General features: G+C 33.0%; 1 protein-coding gene across 2 annotated transcripts in view; it reads right to left on the bottom strand.

Moving 5' to 3' along the window:
• Positions 1–294: 294 nt before the first annotated feature.
• Positions 295–21,522, bottom strand: part of LOC136033639 (protein fuzzy homolog) — a 47,941-nt gene continuing 26,713 nt past the window's right edge. For both annotated transcript variants that reach the window (XM_065714448.1, XM_065714449.1), the window contains 4 exons: positions 19,262–19,461; positions 12,989–13,149; positions 3,214–3,328; positions 295–451 (listed from right to left, as the gene is read on the bottom strand). In XM_065714448.1, the coding sequence (XP_065570520.1) occupies positions 397–451; positions 3,214–3,328; positions 12,989–13,149; positions 19,262–19,461 (531 nt within the window). In that variant the 3' untranslated portion in view covers positions 295–396. The remainder of the gene's footprint in view (positions 452–3,213; positions 3,329–12,988; positions 13,150–19,261; positions 19,462–21,522) is intronic.

Here is a 21,522-nt window from a genome sequence, read left to right as displayed (position 1 = left end):
AAAAACAACTGGTTCTAAAAGCTTTCACCTAGCCAATTAAAACAGTCAGATTCCTTGGTACTTCAATAAAACGCGCGGAATAATAACTAAATTCAATTATTTTGGTATGATTTTCACGAAGAACCAGGACCTAGTATGTTCCAATAGCAAACTAACATAAGAGTCACTTGCAAAGGTCCAGGTGATTATAATCCCCCTCGGGGTGGGGAAGAAGTTCTCTCCCGGTTGTGCTTGATGGTAAAATTTCTTGACGACACTCTAGGTAGTTGAACCGAATGTAGAAAAACTAAGCAGTTTAAAAATTATCAAAAGTGGTTTTATGTGTAAAAAGAAATTTGACAACAACATAAGTTCAAACAGTGGCACAAAAAATAACGTAGAAGGATGGTAACAACGTCACGTTCTATTCAAAAGTTCATCCAGGGTTTTAATGACGCTGTTTGCCGTCTTTCTAGAAAACGAAAATAAAATATTATTAAGGCAATCTGACCTATTTCATAAAACAAGTAAGTTCTAAGTTAAAATACTAGTCTAGAAACTGCTAGATGCTTTGTTATTTAGTTATGATGTATAAGAGCAATATTAACCAATAGCCCTATCAAGCAAATAGCCTTAACAGTAGCCCTATCAAGTAAATAACAAAATCAGATAGTTTAACAAGGAAAGTTAGGAATAGTAACATAAAATGGGGAGGGTTAGAGTCCTTCCTCTTCCTGCTTCCACAAATTTCGATTTTAAGAATGTTCCTATAAACTGTTACTTTTAAATATGATTTTCTCTTCCAAATGAGTTGGATAATTAAAAACCTCTCCCAAAAAGAACAGTCCCTCCTCTCTCCAAATCCAAACGCTGTGTTAACCTCCCAAGGAAGCAATTACCCTGTACCAGATTTAGTAACAACCAATGACAGATCTTATGTATCAGCTTAATTGCCCTTGTGACTGAATCTTGGCCAATAAGCAGAGTTCGTCGTACTTTATTACGATAAAATGTGACTCTGTCGCAACTCTACTTTTTGAAACAATAAAAAACTTTAGCGTAAAGAGCGAGGCGTTGAGGAGGGTACAACCCCTTTCATATACGGAATAATTTCTGTTCGTTTTAAGTTTTAATATCCCTCTTTACTTGCAGTTTACAAAAACTTGTTTTTTATTTAATTTCTGAACGTTTTTGAATTAATGTGTTTTGATTTTGGTTCACCGCACATGAATAATTAAAACGAATTTTGCATATTAATTTTTTTTTTTGCTAAATGACTTTCTCATAGTTTTGATCGGACGATTATGATAAAAAAGGGGTGGGGGAGGAAGCCTAGTTGCCCACCAATTTTTGGTTACTTAAAATTCAACTAGATTTTTTTATTTATTTTTTTTACGACCGTTTTTGTTAGTAATAAACATACGTACCTTACGAATTAACTTACGTATATTACGTATATAATTACGTATATTTGTGTATTTTTATTACGTACATGAGGGGGTTCACCCTCTCCTCAATGCCTCACTCTTTACATTAAAGCTTGAATTTTTCCCCAAATCTTTAAGAATAACCGCTGAATCACAAAGGCCGTAGGATAAATAGTTGAAATTACTAAAAATACTTTAGCGTAAAGAGCAAGCTATTGTGGAGGAGACGAACCCCCATATATACGTAATATTTTATGTTCCTTTTAAGTTTTAATGCAGTTGATTACTTCCAGTTGAAAACAAAGTTATTTATTTTCTCAATGTTTTTTTTTAATAATGCTAGAAAATCCTGCGCCCCCTTCATGGAAATTCTCTTCCTTCATGATAAGCTCCTCCATGGAAATATTCTCCCACGTAACAGGCGAAAAAGTCCCCCTGAAAACGTCTGTACACTTCTTAATATCCATTACTACGCGTAAACAATGGTCAAAGTTTGTAACTTGCAGCCCCTCCCCGGGACTGTGGGGAATTAAGTCGTCCCCAAAGACATAGTTATTAGGTTCTTGACTAGGCTGAACAGAATGGCTATCTCAAAATTTTGATCTGGTGACTTTGGGGGAAAATCTGAGTGGGAGGGGGCCTAGGTGCCCTCCAATTTTTGGTCAATTAAAAAGGACACTAGAGCTTTTAATTTCCGTTAGAATGAGCCCTCTCGCGACATTGTAGGACCAAGGGACGATACGATCACCTCTGGGAAAAAAAAAAAACACGCATCCGTGTTCTGTCTTCTGGCAAAAAATGCAAAATTCCACATTTTTGTAGATAGGAGCTTGAAGCTTGTACAGTAGGGTTGTCTGATATGCTGAATCTGATGGTGTGATTTTCGTTAAGATTCTTTGACTTTTAGGGGGTGTTTCCCCCTATTTTTTAAAATAATGTAAATTTTCTCAGGCATGTAACTTTTGATGGGTAAGACTAAACCTGATGAAACTTATATATTTAAAATCAGCATTAAAATGCGATTCTTTGGATGTAACTTATGGTATCGAAACTCCGTTTTTTAGAGTTTCGATTACTATTGAGCCGGGTTGCTCCTTACAACAGTTCGTTACCACGAACTGTTTGATTACGCACGCAAGATTACAAAGATGACAGAAATGACTCTAAAGAGATACAGAAAAAGGCATGTAACAAGAAACCGCAAAAATCATCAAACCGCAGAAAGGAAAAAAGCAAAGGAAAACCTTGCACAAAGAAATCTGGTGTTAGGAGACAAAGCAAAATTACAATGGAATGAAGGAACGTGTTGGTTGAGCGTGTGCGAGTCTGAGAAGAAGATCCTATTGCGTAATTAGAGAATCAAATATATAAAAGCCTACCGCGTGCCAGGTGATGGGACTCGGGCGAAGCCAGGGCTCCCCACACTTTATATAATATCGATTATACTTTAAAAGGCAATTCGAGGTGTTACAAAGACTACTTTTACATAGACTAGTTAAACTATGTTTTATAAATAGAATATTCAGCTTAAATTTTTAACAGCTCTATTTAGAACTGTACAAAAAATTAATCAACCACAAAATAGGTTTGCAGATTTTTGCTTAAATCTTAAAATTAGCGACAAATCACTAAAAAGCTCCCAACTTTTTTCTAAATAAATAAAATATAACAAGTTAGTAGTTATTAGTTATAAACATTATTAGTATATGCTAAAATAATTGTACACGTTATTAGTAGACTAACACGTTAGAAGTAGCCTTAAAAAGAAGGTGAGTAAAGCTTATTAAAAGCTGTATTGAAAGCTTACCTTGCAAGGGTAACTGATGTTTCTGCAGGAAACTGACAGACGCCAATATTTTTCGCTGTTTTTATGTAATATGAAAGATGATCACAACACCGTCGGAAAGACTCGTGGTTCTCAGCTATGTAAACAAAAATTGGGTTTGATTATATAGAATTTTTTATGCATTATTTTGCATAAAGCACTTTTTTTTCATTCACCAATAATCTTGACAAATCAAACATGAAAATAAAAATCAAATAGGGTAAATAATCTCGAACACGAGCGCATCCTAGAAATTCGAATGAACTACTACGGACAAACACATAGAATTTTAGTTCAGTTTTAGAATTACGTTTTTTTGAATGCGCTTATTAAAATTTTGGCAAACAAATGAAATAGCGAAAAAAAATTAAATACGATAAACAATCAATCCCGGAGACAATGGCATCCCAGACATAAGAGTGACCACTCATGACACCGACACAGATTTTGGGTTTAGTTTTATTATCAACAATTTTGAAAAACAAATTAAACAGCAAGACAAGGCTTAATATTAGCATCTCATACACAACTGTATACCAGACACAAGTGAACCATTCTGGTCAGCAGCAAGTTTGATTTACGGTTAATGGTTAATTATGGTAAACGGTTAATTCTTAAGATTAATGCAGCCGTATTTCAGATAATCAGATAATTAACATAATATCGTCGAAAGAGGGGGCGAATTATTTGTCGTAACAGTGGTATGAAATTTGTAAAAAGCTTTAGAGGGGAAACTATATCATTTTATATTAAGGGCTATAATCTTGGGTGATATGTAAGACATTTCCTAATTATTTTCTTTGGATTGCTACATGAATTTGGTTAAATATTCTACAAAAAATTTCGTCAGGGAAGCGATTATTTAGGATACCTTAAATAAAAATTAAATAAGGAACAAGCAAAACTTCGAAAAATGGATAATGCTAAAGGCAGAATTTTATTAAAAAGGGTTCAGAACATCTCAATTCACAGGCTTAGGGACAAAAAACAGCACTTTTTTTTCATTCACCAATAATCTTGACAAATCAGACATGAAAATAAAAATCAAATAGGGTAAATAATATCGAACACGAGCGCATCCTAGAAATTCGAATGAACTACTACGGACAAACACATAGAATTTTAGTTCAGTTTTAGAATTAAGTTTTTTTTTTGAATGCGCTTATTAAAATTTTGGCAAACATAAACAGAGTAGAACACCGTTTGGTATTAAGACAATTTACAGATTGAAATCTAAACTTTAAAAAAGGCGTTTTAATTGTTTTTCGAAGGGCAAATTACTAAAACTAAGGCTTTCCATCAATATTGTAACTTATAGCTAAGACGGTAATCTGTAAATAGATATCATATTGTTGCACAATAGCAATTTCAATGATCCATTTAGATCTAAGGGGTTTTCCTTATGTTCTAGTAGAGAACTCTATGAGTCTTTATGACGAATGTTTTGCCAAGTGTTTTTTTTCTATTCTTTCTTCTTCGTGCACCATTCAAACTGAACCTTTAGTATATTGATTTAACCATGCTTGACCGTGTCTTCCTTCTTTCTTTCTTTTTTAAGGTTCGCCTTTTTATATTATCTCATGTATTTTTACTACTACGACTACTAACACCTAACCGCACCATCAAGCCACTTTAGGCTAACACAGCTACGGACAATACTCCTCCATCCCAATCAATTAAAGGCCTCCCTCTTTGCAGCCTCCCAAGAAGTTACCATTTTCCTTAAATCTATCTTTACGACATTCGCCCACCCCAACCGCAGATGACCTGCATTCCGTTTGGCCCTGCAAGATTGGCCAAAAAGGACAATCCTTCGGCAATCTGTCATCCTTCCTCCACAGAACGTGCCCAAGCCATCTAAACCTTTCTCTCATTATAGCCCTAGAAAGCGGGACTGAACAGCACTTTTCGTAAAGCCTACTGTTTGAAATACGATCAGTCAGCCGGGTACAAATAAAGATCTGCAGGCAATTTCTCTTGAGCACATCTAGCAAATCTTCATTTGCTTTTCGGAGTACCCATACTTCAGAATCATATTTAACCATTGTCATCACTATAGCTACCAACATACTAGTCTTCGTTTTCAGACTCATCTCCCTATTCTTCCAAACTTTTTTCAACTGTGGAAAAACACTCTGAGTCTTGGCTATTCTACATTTAACATCTTCACTGCTCCCGTCGTCCTTAATGATAATACTACCAAGGTAAGTGAAACAATCCACCTGACCAATCTTTTCGTTACCCAACGTCACCTTTTCATTTTTACTTATTTCTAGCCTTTGCGACTTAGTCTTCTTAACATTAATTTTCAAACCTTTTCTAGCACCCTGAACTAGCAAAACCTCTAAATGCTGATTCATTTTGCTCACACTTTCATCTAGGATGCTTAGATCATCAGCATAATCTACGTCCAGGAAAGTTTTTCCTCCCCATTTGATTCCGCGGTCTCCAATCGCCTTTCCTGTGCTCCTTAAGACAAAGTCCATCAAAATGATCCATATAAACAAGGATAAAACACAAATCTGCTTAACTCCTGATTTAATACGAAGCCAGCTGCTACCTTATTTCCCACCTTAACCACAGCAGTGTTATCCTCGTACATAGCACTAAACACTTTAATGTATTTGTCTGGCATACTATACAAGGATAAGACCTTCGCTAAAGCTCTTCTGTAAAAAAAAATCGAAAGATTGGGTATAATCTATAAAACTGAGGACCAAAAGTGTTTTGGACCTCAGTTTTCATTCAGACACTTCTCAATTATTGATCAATTATTGACCTTTCTAAAACCACACGTTTCTTCTCTTATAACTTTGTCTACAGCATCTCTCAGTCTAAAAGATATAATATTACTAAGTAATTTGCTACCTACAAAGACTAGACTAATGCCTCGATAATCACCACACCCATTCTTATCAACTTTCTTATACAGTAGTTTAACTGGGTTTTCCTAAAATTGCTAAATACTTCCCCTTTTCAAAATCATATCCATCATCTTCAGTAACACAACCTCAAAGCCACCATATTTAAGAAACTCATTCACCAAACTATCAGCACCTGGAGCCTAATTTTTTTTTAATCCTTCTAGTACAGTCGCTAATTCTTTCTTACAAAACAAATCTTCCTTCAAATCCAACGTATCATAAACTTTTCCATTTTCCGCTATATCTTTTCCTGCAACTCTATCTCGGTTTAGCATTAATTATTATTATTTACTATCTGCATTATTTATCTCGGTTTATTCTTAAAATGTTCTGTCCATCTGTTTCTAATTCTTTCCTTATCACTAATTGTTGCACCGTTCCTATCTTTAACTGGGACAAGTCCGTATTAACTACTCCCTCTCAGCTTATTAACATGCCAGTACGATATTTTGATATGATCATGTTTCCACGACGATATGTTTCCACATGATCTATCACTCAGATGGCTCTTGTACAAACCCGTTATCCTCTCTATTATATGTAAAGCCTTTTCACTAATATCCCTAGCTACGTTCCTAACTTTCTTCCCTATGAAGTCATAAGCAACTTCACAAATTGTTTTCCTAAAATTATTCGATCCATCTTCTACATAGTCAAGTATTAAACTCCAGTTTAGTATTCAACTGTTACCTTAAATTACCTTAAATCGCATTTACAGCGAGATAAGGTGGACTGCATCCTCCTTTAGAACATCTCGCTGTTGAATTGATGAGGTGACACAATTAGTGGGTGTGATGGGGTGTGGCCTCCCACTGGTACTTCCATTCCGCGTTACTCCACTCCAAATCAACTGCATTTTTGAAAGAACTAATTGATTCACCAGTGACAGTCTCATTGGAAAGACTGTTCCAAGTTGAGACAGCACGTACTGAGAAAAAGTTCGTCCTCTCTCTGCGTCTGGAGTGCTCCTGTTACAGCTTCATTGAGTGGCCTCGTGTCACAGTGGCAAGGGAGGGAGTAAAAATGGAGTTAGCCATGTTGTTTTGGTACATTTTCTTGACAAAAATGACATCTCCTCTGTGTCGCCGGTGTTCCTGGAAAGTTTATCTCAAATTCCCACCCTGGGGTCTGCCAACATCATAACTTTCTGGGAGGTAGTGCTAGATGGTGATACTTACTTTTAACATCAATAACAGCACTCCTATACACCCTGGTCATTTTATGACCAAACTCTGCAATGGTCATAACTAGATTGTTATACCTACAGAATTGAAGCAGTCTGTAGCCATTACTGTTTTCCTTTCCAACACCAAATTTAACTAGGCTAGAACACCATCTATCCCTATTTCTACCGACCCAGACGTTAAAATGTCCTTATAAATACACCATATTTCTATCTGGGATCCTTTCTATTTGCTCCTGAACTATAAGTAAAATTTATCTGAGTCAGTAGTATCTCCGTCAGTCGGTTCAAGAGGTGCATATACTACTATAACGGACATCCTGAACTTCTTAGTCATAAAATGAGCGATTAGTATTCTATTATTAATACCTTCCCAACCTAAGCAAGACTTATCAGCTTCCTTATTCACCATAATCCCTACTCCCTTCCTTCCTAGCTGAGTAAATAAACTTCATATCACCCAATTTCATGCTTCCTACCCCTAGGATATGAGTTTCTGAAATTCCTAATAAGACCAAATCAAACCGTCTGAACTTGTCAGTCAAAATGTCGATATGGTAGTTATTTTTTAACGTCGTAACATTCCAGTTCAAATTTTCATATTCTTCAAATCATTAACATTCTTTTGACCTTAGGAAAAGCAATAGTCCCGGATACCACTGCAGGACGGAGACCAACACATGTTCTCTAGTCTACACCAAAACGCTTAAGCCGGCTTAGAACCGGACAGTAAGAAGTCCCTGGGACCTTCAATTGAATGGAGGCTTCCTGCAATCCTGGGCCTATCTTCGTCACAACAAGGTTTTAAGCTCTTGGCGATGCTCTCCGATCAACAAGAGTCAAAATACTACACAGACAATCTCAAGCCTATTATCTCCGACTCATATTATATTCATGCCCAGAAATATCACGCTACTACGGAGACGAAAACCATAAAAGATAAATTAGCTAGGAAGAGGTTTTTCAACGCCCGCAAAACAAACCAAGCCCAGAAGAATTACCCATTAATCAGAATCCCGTGCTAATACTGTGTCATTTTTCATTTAATATTTGTATTTCTCTTTTGTTTTGTTGGTTTTGAATCACCTTGTTTCTCTTCGCTGTATTTCTGTTTCCATCCAAACTTCATACAAACTGCTCATTTTCTGGCATTCCTCATTTTTACTCTCTCTTTTTTAACGCTTTCCAGGAGTGGTGGGGACTAAAAAAAAATTCCAAATGCTACATAGAAATGAGAGGTGAAGATAAAGGACTTATTTTTTAGTCCGTTAGTATTTAAAAAAAAAGAATATTGAATATAAAAAAAACATCAATACAACAAATTTGTACAAATGAAAACTGTATACAGACGTTGAAGAATTGTGATACAAGACTGACTAAAAAAAAGAAAAACTCAAGAGTTTCCATTATCAATAATTTTAATATAACTTGCTTTGATCTATTGTTAGTAAATATATTAAATACAATACCAACAATCTCATCGAAAATAAAATTATTATACCTTTTTATTCAGTCCAAATTAAGTAAATTAATTGATTAGTGCAATTTATAGTGATTAATAACGTCATCGTATTTAGTAAATGCAAATTAGGTTAAATTAAGTATGGATCTTAATCAGTGCATAGACCTATGCAAATTAAGTGATAAATTCTCCATTAGGTAATTTATAGGAATCAAATACCACAAAAAACATAAGTAATAGTTATCTGTTTTACCTTAAATAATAAGATAAGTTAATATTGAATCCTATTTTTTTATTTTATTATTATTATTTAAGAATTAACGACGCTTCTTGACTACTAAGGTCCCTGCGTCGGCCCTGCAGTGCATTCCAGCAGCGTGATTCGATCTCTGGGTCCCGTATTACCAAGCTAAGGTCAAATCCACTGCGCCACCACAGGACTATTTTTTTTTTTATTTTTTAATTTACAAGTTTTGTTTTTGTTGATCAATACATGACAGCGTTGCCAACTCTTTGAAATAAACTTGGCCAGTTTTCGACTGAGATTGTGCCACAATAAATTAATATGTACCATGTGAACAGCAGGTTGAAAATTTACCGACAAAAACGGAAAATTTTCGATAAATTAAAACTTGAACAGATATCGATGTCAGAAAGGAGCAAAGAAAACCAAAATGTAGAGGAAATTATGTATTGTACCAAAAAGTTTCTAATGTACCTAGTGGTACCGTGGTCTCTGAATAGCACAAAAAAAACGGTACAATTGTACCGCGTTGGCAACGCTGATACTGGGTCAAATTTTAAACTCTGGTAATCGAACTCTTCAAACCCCCGGCCATATAGAATGATTAAAATTCTTTCAAATGAAAGTAGTGGAACATTTGATTTATTGTTATCTGATATCAAGAACATGGTATTGGATAACCAAATAAGATTTAAAACAGGAAGTTCTATGGAAGTAGTATTTTACTAATCGGTGTGCTGAGTGAAACAAGGTCTGGAGCGTAAAGCCCTAGGAATATTTCTCGACACAGAAGGAGCACTTGATAATGCTACTTTTGTTAGATAAATTTAACAGAGCTTGAAAAGATCCATCCAAAAATGGAACACCCATACGTTCAGGAATCAACATATCATTGTAGAACTTAAGGGGGTTAAGAAAGCATATACTGTTCAGAAGGCTACCCAAAAGGAGAAGCAAACTCCCCTTATGCAAAGAACCTTGTCATGTGTAGTATCTTGAGGCTACTAAAGCATGATCCTGGATATACCCAGGAATACGCAGTTGACCTAGCCTCCATAAAATGAGATGCAAATGTTTGAAGACTTTATTTGAATCGGGACAACATGTGTTGGGTGAAGCCCAAATTTGATATAAAAAAAAAAAAAAAAAAGACAACTAACCCCTGAAAAGAGTAGAGTAGTAATTTTTGCGAAAAAAAAACTGGAAGTAGTTAGCTCCTTCCACTCTAAAAAACATATGACTACCGAGTGTTCGGTAAAAAACAGGTGAAGTTTAATTATAATTGACAATATTAAATAAAATATAAACCTACTATAATTGACACGCATAAAAGAGCCAGGAAAGTAATGGGTTCCCTAGTTCAATACCTAGCTCCAAATGAGATTATGTATTTATATAAGTCAATAATAAACCGATGCTGTCATAGGGAGTAGTGTTCTGGGCTGAATCGTTATGGATGATTCACATGAAACCTATCATCTAGATTTGCATCCCTGGTGATAACATCAGCATACCATAGAATGGCTATGGCAGCTATGGAGACATTCTTAGGACTTCAACTGATAGACTATCTTTTTGAAAAAGAAGCAATAAAAAGTGCTGTCAGATTATAGATTAGTTCTAAATAGACCTGGAGACAATAGATACAAAATGGGGGGAAGTAAAATTCATATTGACAATTGAAACTCACTGATGTTGAAGTGCAGGGGGCTACAATTATCCAAGGACAGCATTATCCCATCACTACAACCTAAAAGGCAGTTCCAGACAGAGGCGCCATTTGGGGGGAGGGTGTCAGGGGTGGGCAAATTCCCACCCCAGATTTACCAGGGGGCCCAAGCTTCCACCACAAAGGGCCCTTTGCCGGCCATAATAATCCATTATGTCCAACATAATCCATTCTGTCCAATTGATTTGAAATTACGGCACGCCTATTAACCAAACAGCGTAATTACTTGACGACCCTTGGGGTAATTATGCTATTTGCTATTAATCATAATAAACTTTGAAAGTAGGTAAGATACATAATAAAATCCTCGAGTTCTGTCAAATGCCCATTTCCTAGATGATTATGCGACACGAAGTGAGTCGGGGGGGGGGGCGAGATGGAGTTCATGCCCACCCCAAGATTTGGTCCAAATGGCGCCTCTGGTTCCAGATTGCCATGAAGGATAGAAAAGAAACTGAACAGAAGATTGAACTGTTCCATCAAAGTAACGGAATAGCGTGTAAAAAGGATGGCTTACGATTTGATAGAAAATACTGGACTAGTAATATACCAAAGAACTCCAGAGGTGGATATGGACCAAGAGTGCATCCAGGATTTTTGTTCGGTCGGAGAATACAATAAAAAACTTAAAAAAACATATAAAAAAATTTTTTGTATGTTTGTACAAGTCAAACAAAAAGCTCGAAAGGTAGGGGGTTCAAACTCAGAAACCGCTTCCCCTGGATATGGCCATGACAGGAACATAGCTAGTTGAGTTCAGGAAGAATTTGCCTTTTACAGGTTGAAATGTTTGGAATAGAGAAGGCAGCTAAAAGACTGACACAAATGGAAATTACGGGAAGAGATACTTACATCCTAACTGATAACCACACATGTTTAAGGGCTATGTACAGCCCTACTTAAGGTCTTTATACATCCCTGCTTGATGGTGGACAGCAATATAAGGGACTGCTATGAAACTCTGATTGGTTTAGAACCATACAGAAACCAAATTACCATAATTTGGATACTCTAAAATTGAGCACAATGAAACAGCAGATGAAGCAACTAAAGCGTGAAAATCTCATCCATCTCCACCTCATCCTTGTACAGATGCTACGGATCAGAAACTTTTACCCCAATTATTCAGAACTGATCAAGGGTGGCGGTGAAAAGAACTGAAGAACAAAGGTTATTAAGACATGGGCCTTTTCTTAATATGTTCTATTTAGTTTTTTTTTGTATAAGGGCTTCCGGACCTGAGACCAAAATATTTAGACCTTCATTATTATTAAAGTTCATATATTTTTTCATTGTCTTATTTGAAATATTATGCCCGTTTTTCTATATGTTCATTCGTTTTATTTACAACAGAAACAACTTTTAAGGCTTTTATTCAATGAAGATTTTGTTTTAACCTTTTCGCTAGAGAAACATACTAGGAAACGGCGGTTTTAGTTGAAGTCAATGCTTCTCAGCGTTTACAACTTTAGAGAAGAGCAAAATTTGACAATGGATAATACATAAAAGATTAACATAAATAAAAAGGTTTCAATAAATAAGTGAGGGCAACTGGTCATACATAACATACTAAATTTAAAATCAAAATAAAAAAAAAACATTAACTGTTACGCAAGAGGAGGGGTGGTCTCCCCTTCTGTAAATTTTCCCTTTCTTACTTACCCTTGTCTGAAGTCCTTTTAGTATATATATATATATATATATATATATATATATATATATATATATATATATATATATATATATATATATATATATATATATATATATATATATATATATATATATATATATATATATATATATATATATATATATATATATATATATATATATATATATATATATATATATATATATATATATATATATATATGTGTGTGTGTGTGTGTGTGTATTCAACATATAAGTATATTCAACATCTAATGTTTATAGGTGAGTAAATATTTAAATATACTTGAATATTAAATACGCTATACATTTAAATGTTATACATCATATGTATGTTAATATACACAAACATGCTAACATGATTTAAATCATCCGCGTATTAATAAAGAGTGTGAAGAGTAATGAAAAGGAAAATTCTTTAAAAGCTCAATAAGAGTAGCCCTTCCTTCCCCATTCTCAGGTCAGGATTGTCTTCAGGCATTTATGGCCTTTACAACTACGGACGACCATAAAAGTTACCAACAAACAATGCCCTTTAACTTACTTTCTGGAATTTCTTTTAAATACCGGACAGCATCTCTGAGCAACTTCATACGGACAAAGGGGGCAAGTACAACTTTTACAGGAAACGGAAATTTAACTGGCTGTCTGTGAGGACAAAAAGAACTAACAGCACGATTGGATTCACGATCCATCACAAGGTACCTGGAAAAATAAAGATGTAAAATACTTAAAAAAAGAAAAAAGTACTTCAGTATTCAAAAAGATGGACATAACTAGGATTTTAAAATGAGAGCCGGAAGGATCAAAGAATGGCAAGGTAGAATACGGATCTCTATTACAAAAACATTTTGGTTTCACAAGATATCTAGTGCTTCTTTGATATTTTGAGGGGGAACGGTGCGAATATATTCGAGTATAAAACTAAACTGTTTATTAAAACTAGTACCCTTTTACCCACGTCTTGAAGGGTACATTGGCTCTTCTTAATTGCAAAAAAAGGTAGTAGAAATCACGCCTTCTTTGGTAATTGTGAATAGAGGAAATAGAGTTTAATTTTAATTTTTCTTAATTTTTCTTCACCATTCATGTTCACTATAACTTATTTTAGTATTGAGGCAATACTCGTAATAGATTTAGAACAGCTATTGTTTCAGACATGATTATTTGCCCAAGCCTTTTTTTTGGTTCTTTGTTTTTTTTTTCTGTTTTTTTTTTTCCGAAAATATGCAGAAAAGTTTTAAAATAATAACTGAAAACTACATAACAAATTTTGGTTGTCAACTGGTGGGGGGCAATTGCCCCCTCTCTAGTTTTTTTGCCAATTTAACTTAAGAAATTAAATAACTCTAAAATACGACACCGTTCAATTTTTTCTTCACCATTCATGTTCACCATAACTCATTTTAATACTGAGACAATGCTCGTTATAGATTTAGAACAGCTAGGATTTCAGACGGAGATGCCGGTTCGATTCTTTGCTCAAGCTTTTTTTGGCTCTTTGCCTTTTTTGTTGCTTTTTTTCACGAAAATAGGCAAAAAAGTTTTTAAATAAGAGCTGAAAACTACATAACAAATTTTGGTTGTCCATTAATGGGGGGTAATTGCCCACTCCCTAGTTTTTTTTACCAAATCATTTAAGAAATAAAATAACTGTAACACAGAGCACCGTTCAATTTTTCTACAGAATTTATGTTCATCATAACTGATCTTAGTATTGAGGCGAAACCTGTTATTTTTGCGTAATTTTTGCATAAGTTTCGTAAGGTACCATGTACCTTCAGACCCTTTTAACACTGGTTAAGACAAGGCTTAGGATAGCAAGTTTTATCGTGCGACAAATTTAAAAATACTAGAATGTGTTTCTTCGTTCTTTCAGGGTTTCTACTATAAATATGATAGAAACTGATACACCTCTTTCAAATAGCAAGAAATCTAAATATATCTAAATCTAGGAAAATAAGATATTAAATTCAAGAAAGAAAGTATAAATACAAGGTAAAAAGGCAAAAAAAAAGCAAAGCGAAAAGTAAATATAAGGGGAAATGTAATTTAATAACTTATGTAAATACACTGGTTAACACTGGTTAAGACAAGGCTTAGGATAGCAAGTTTTATCGTGCGACAAATTTCAAAATACTAGAATGTGTTTCTTCGTTCTTTCAGGGTTTCTACTATAAATATGATAGAAACTGATACACCTCTTTCAAATAGCAAGAAATCTAAATATATCTAAATCTAGGAAAATAAGATATTAAATTCAAGAAAGAAAGTATAAATACAAGGTAAAAAGGCAAAAAAAAGCAAAGCGAAAAGTAAATATAAGGGGAAATGTAATTTAATAACTTATGTAAATACAAGGGTTACATAAATTCTGAAAACCAGCAGAAACATTTCAGCTTCAAAGCCATCTTTAAGTGTACCTTTAGCAGTGAATTTGAATGCCTTCGTTAAATTCAAATACTTTTTCATAAGTAACAGATATGTTCTTAAAATCCGTTTTCAAAATAGTCTAAAAAGAAGAAAATATTTTTTCTTGGTAATCTATGAATATTACTGGAAATGAGGGGTGCAAACAAAATGGGCTTTTCATAACATAGATATCCAATTGATCAAAGTTATAAATACATATAGGAAAAAGTCGGCCAGCAATAAAAAACGAATTAAAAAGGTCAAGCAATATAAAGCTCAATAAGTTTTACGCCACTCGTCTTAACTTATATTCACAGGATCTCGAGAAAAAAAATTGTCTTCTGCTTCTTAGTCAATTTTAAAAGCAAGTTTTTTAACTTCTATTATTTTTAAATTTTTATAAAATTCTAATTTTACTGCCATGAAATTTTATTTATTCTTTTGCAAATATTTATACACTTCATACTTCTAATTACAATGCCCATTACATATATGACAATGCCCATCACGGTTGTGATATGACATTACATGATAAAATCTTGATGTGCTGGTGCTGTATTGTTTTATTTATTTTACTTAATTAAAGTAAGAAAGGTTCCAAGAAATGTTGCATTACTGCACTGTCATCTGAAGGTAATTGAATATTCGGACGATTCATGGATTTTCGCTAAGACAAAGTTTAACCTAAGCTACCACGGTCACAGGCAAGTATTCTTACAGCTGCGCTATCAAGTCTTCTAAGTAGTATTTTTTTTTTTTTTTTTTTTTTTTTTTTTTTTTTTTTTTACTGTGCCCTATCACCAGTTTATGTTGTTTCATTTATATCTAATATTCATGATCACAGAACTCGAACAAGTGGAGATATTGAGGTTCCTCCCCTAGTTTCAAGTAGAACTGCTTTTTCAATTATTTATAGAGGGGCTAAGCTATGGAATAAGCTTGTTCCAAGAATCAAAGAATTGCCCATTAATCAATTTAAAGCCGTGCTGCGTGTGGGGTTTCTTTGTAGGTATACCTTTGAAATAGATTGAGATTGATTGATTGAAATAATTGTTTATTGTTTTTTGTTTTTGTTTTTTTTTTTTTTTTTTTTTTTTTCTTTTTTTTTGCTTCGGGATCATGATATTATGTTGTTTGATTGTGTATGAATTATTTGTGTAATTTTTTTTCTCGGTACACGGTTTCATCTTTCTGCTCATTTTAGATTAACTCATTGTTTTTTTGTTTTTTTTCTCTTCTATTTTTTGTTCTTTTTTGTTAGTAACACACCCTCGCAAGCAACGCTTTTGGTGCGCTACCGATTGATTTTGTCTGTGTTATTTCCTTTGGTTAATAAATTAATACTACTACTACTACTATACAAGGGGGTATACAAGAGGAGGGGGGATAGTTGGTTATAGAGGGGAGGTTATAGAGGGGAGGTTATAGTTGGACTTGTATAATTTGGGCTATATATTCGCACATTAGGGGGGGGGGGATAGTTTAGGTTATGTTAGGGTTGCTGTCTAAATAAAGAAAAGTAAATAGCTGCCTAATACGAACTATAATTCCTTCACATTATCTTCTGCTGATATTATCTTTATCTTCAATTACAAAGGTGATTTGTAATGAAAAATTCAATTATTAAATATTACCCTATATGAAATATGTAGTCTACACACTTTAGAAACCTGAAGGACTGTAAAAAAATTCAATATGTGCTGTTAATGCTTTACGAAAATTCGTGCTATTATTAATAACACTTTTCTGCAGGTATACCGCAAAGGATCTTACACTTCTCATCAGAAAGTACACCTTTATTATGTTTTAGGAGAAATTAAGGTTTCCATAAATTAAGGTTTTAGGAGAATTGATCATCAGAAATGAATGGGTGCTGGACAGAGATTACACATTGCAAAAAATTGTCTTATATATGATTCGAACTTAAGATACTGGATGCACCAGCCTGGGATGCACCGAATTCCTTTTGTAAGTTCTGAAAGGTCAAGGTTTTCGATTAGGCACCAAATACCCTTAATTACAAACAATTATAGGCTGAATGAAAAAATTCTGTTTGATCCATCCCAAAAATCTCAGCTAAATTTAAAAAAGGCAATTATTAAAGATTGTTTGCTAATCTTTGATAATTCACCATTGATAATGGAATATTAAAATATTTGATCTTCTTTTTGTGTGTTTTGTTTTTGTGTCCCTGTGTTTGGGATGGCCTACCACCCCATTCCTGCCCGATATTTAGTTATTTACTTATCCTTGTTGCTTCTCTTTAGTGGTTTATTTTCTATTTTGTTTGTTTTTTTGCCGCTTAAATTTTTGGAATTATTAGTATGACGAGATTTTGATGGGTTTTTTTATGTCTTTGTACTGTCCCATCCTTAGGAGCTCTACTCTCTGATGGGGCATAATGTTTTGTTTTTTTTAATTTGTAAGTTGAATAAAGAAAAACAGTATTAATTTTGTTGTGCCCAATCATGCGTTTAGGTTGATTTTTTTTTTTTTTTTTTTTTATGAAACCACGAAAAGTTTCAGGAAAGTTTGTTTTATTGCACTGTCATCACAAGTGAAATAATTAGAAATAATAATAATTAATTATAATTATAATTATTATAATATAATTATATAATTATTAATTAATAATATTTAATAATAATTAATAATAATTATATAATGATTAATAATAATTAATAATAATAATTAATAATTAATAATAATTAATAATAATAATTAATAAAAATAATAATTAATAATAATAATTAATAAAAATAATAATTAATAATAATAATAATAATATAATTATTATTAATTATAATTATTAATTAATAATAATTATTAAATAATAATAATAATTAGAAATAATTAGATTTTCAGAAGTGGTTGAAACCTGGTTCAAAAATTTAACAATTTTGCGGAACAAATAGAAAATAAACTATAATAATAATTAGAAATAATTAGATTTTCAGAAGTGGTTGAAACCTGGTTCAAAAATTTAACAATTTTGCGGAACAAATAGAAAATAAACTATAACAATAATAAGAAATAATTAGATTTTCAGAAGTGGTTGAAACCTGGTTCAAAAATTTAACAATTTTGCGGAACAAATAGAAAACTCAGTGAGCTAACGAAAACGAGTTAAAAAAATGTAACATTTACCAAGTATTTACTTAAATTGAACGTTAACTTGATGTGGCGTGAACATAACCTTGAAATTAACATCAGATGTTAAATTCAGAAAAAAAGTGTAAATACAAATCAAACAACTTCATTAGATACTAGAATGAATACTCATTTTAACTTCAAAAAGATCTTTAAAGACATATTTAGACTGTCGATGAGACTTGCCATATGTGCGGTAATACACAGCTTCTACAACATAATTGTATCTAAATCAAAATGGCATGATTCTACAAGAGAAAACTACTTTTCAAAAAAAATAAATTTTACGATGATTTAAGTAGAAAAAAAAATCTTTAAAACTATATTTTGTTGCTGAATATTACAACAGCTGAATAAAATTGCAGCTAAATATTATTTAAGCTGGAATTGGATAAAATCACAGTTTTTACTGAAATTTCAATCGTACCCCTCTTGCAAATTTTCCACGCTGATTTTGCTTGGAATAAACTGGAATGATTGGAATGATTAGCTTGGAATGATTTTGCCCATAATAATCAAAAATAATAAAAACGCGTTTTGAAACAAACAGGCTAGAGAGAAAAATAGCCATTTCCAGCTGATTCAGGAATAGTAACTAATGTCTTGAGTAGTCTTAGTAGTAATATGTTATTTTGAAAACAATTTTATGGGAATTTCAAAGAACAGCCTGAAACCCATCAAAAACAGCGTTGGATCGAAACAAATATATAACACCTCTTTACGTCGATTTAATCTTCACCATTCTTTCAATTAAGGCTATATTCCCTTTGCAAAATTTTTGGTTTTGGTTTTCTCTTTGCAAATTTTTGGTTTTGGTTTTCTCTTTGCAAATTTTCGATTTTGGTTTTCTCTTTGCAAATTTTTTTCTTCAGTTTTTTCTTTGCAAGATTTTTGGTTTTGGTTTTCTCTTTGCAACTTTTTCGTTTCAGTTTTTTCTTTGCAAAATTTATGGTTCTGGTTTTCTTTTTGCCAAATTTTGGTTATCCCTTTGAAAATTTTTGAAAAATTTCTCCGAAATTCTACAGTTTTCCTGAACCACCATAAGACGACAATTTGGTCCATCTATCGAATTATACTTGAAATGAATTATGGAACTTTTTAAATGACAGAAAAATTAGAAAACTTAATTTAAAAAAAAAAAATTAAGTATCTTGTCCTTTCGTTGGAAGTTACAACAGAAGGTTTCTCAAAATCGCACATTTCCTAGGGCAAATTCTGTAAGGCATAGAACTACAGGAGGAACATAAGTACTTACCCGAGGACAATTGTATCTAAAATAATATGAGGTGGGACGTTGAACGGATATGTCGATTCCGCATTTTTCAAAGATGAAATACACTTCTTGAATAAATTCTTTGATGTACTAATAAAAACATCTAGCGTTGGATTTAGTCCACATAATGCCACTAATACGCAGTTCAATGATAAACGGCACCACATAAGCCTCACAGCCATCTGAAATAATTAGAAGAGCTTAGAATGGAATGTGTCCATTCACTAAAACAACTTGAAAGTACCAAGGACAAGTAAAAATGAAATATGATTGATTTTAATTGGTTAAGTGAAAACCCACAGAACCACAAATATCTTTAAAAATTAGGAAAATTAAGCTCAATTTTAAATGAAAAAAACGTATGACAGAAAGCAGCTGAAGACGGAGAAGCTTTTTTAAGTTTCACCCTATAACAACTTGAAAGTATCAAGGACCAGTGAAAATGAAATTTGATTGATTGAATTGGTTAAGTGAAAACCCACAGAACCACAAATATCTTTAAAAATTAGGAAAATTAAGCTCAATTTTAAATGAAAAAACGCTTCATTTTTACTTTTTTGGTAGTAGCGGCACCAAATTTCTAAAAAAGCAGTGTTTGTGATGAAAAGTTAGTCAAAAGAAAAGTTAAAAACATATGACAGAAAGCAGCTGAAGACGGAGAAGCTTTTAAGTTTCACCCTATAACAACTTGAAAGTACCAAGGACAAGTAAAAATGAAATATGATTGATTTTAATTGGTTAAGTGAAAACCCACAGAACCACAAATATCTTTAAAAATTAGGAAAATTAAGCTCAATTTTAAATGAAAAAAACGCTTCACTTTTACTTTTTTGGTAGTAGCGGCACCAAATTTCTAAAAAAGCAGTGTTTGTGATGAAAAGTTAGTCAAAAGAAAAGTTAAAAACATATGACAGAAATCAGCTAAAGACGGAGAAGCTTTTAATTTCACCCTATAACAACTTGAAAGTATCAAGGACCAGTGAAAATGAAATTTGATTGATTGAATTGGTTAAGTGAAAACCCACAGAACCACAAATATCTTTAAAAATTAGGAAAATTAAGCTCAATTTTAAATGAAAAAACGCTTCATTTTTACTTTTTTGGTAGTAGCGGCACCAAATTTCTAAAAAAGCAGTGTTTGTGATGAAAAGTTAGTCAAAAGAAAAGTTAAAAACATATGACAGAAAGCAGCTGAAGACGGAGAAGCTTTTAAGTTTCACCCTATAACAACTTGAAAGTATCAAGGACCAGTGAAAATGAAATTTGATTGATTAAATTGGTTAAGTGAAAACCCACAGAACCACAAATATCTTTAAAAATTAGGAAAATTAAGCTCAATTTTAAATGAAAAACCGCTTCATTTTTACTTTTTTGGTAGTAGCGGCACCAAATTTCTAAAAAAGCAGTGTTTGTGATGAAACGTTAGTCAAAAGAAAAGTTAAAAACATATGACAGAAAGCAGCTGAAGACGGAGAAGCTTTTAAGTTTCACCCTATAACAACTTGAAAGTATCAAGGACCAGTGAAAATGAAATTTGATTGATTGAATTGGTTAAGTGAAAACCCACAGAACCACAAATATCTTTAAAAATTAGGAAAATTAAGCTCAATTTTAAATGAAAAAACGCTTCATTTTTACTTTTTTGCTAGTAGCGGCACCAAATTTCTAAAAAAGCAGTGTTTGTGATGAAACGTTAGTCAAAAGAAAAGTTAAAAACATATGACAGAAAGCAGCTGAAGACGGAGAAGCTTTTAAGTTTCACCCTATAACAACTTGAAAGTATCAAGGACCAGTGAAAATGAAATTTGATTGATTGAATTGGTTAAGTGAAAACCCACAGAGCCACACACATCTTGAAAAATTAAAGAAAATTGAGCTCAATTTTAAATGAAAAAACGCATCATTTTTGCTTTTTTGCTAGTAGCGGCACCAAATTTCTAAAAAAGCAGTGTTTGTGATGAAAAGTTAGTCAAAAGAAAAGTTAAAAACATATGACAGAAAGCAGCTGAAGACGGAGAAGCTTTTAAGTTTCACCCTATAACAACTTGAAAGTATCAAGGACCAGTGAAAATGAAATTTGATTGATTGAATTGGTTAAGTGAAAACCCACAGAACCACAAATATCTTTAAAAATTAGGAAAATTAAGCTCAATTTTAAATGAAAAAACGCTTCATTTTTACTTTTTTGGTAGTAGCGGCACCAAATTTCTAAAAAAGCAGTGTTTGTGATGAAAAGTTAGTCA

This window comes from Artemia franciscana, chromosome 12 (genome assembly GCF_032884065.1).
Source record: "Artemia franciscana chromosome 12, ASM3288406v1, whole genome shotgun sequence".
Taxonomy (NCBI): domain Eukaryota; kingdom Metazoa; phylum Arthropoda; class Branchiopoda; order Anostraca; family Artemiidae; genus Artemia; species Artemia franciscana.
The sequence above is the reverse complement of the archived record's forward strand: the minus strand, read 5'-3'. Positions and strand labels throughout refer to the sequence as shown.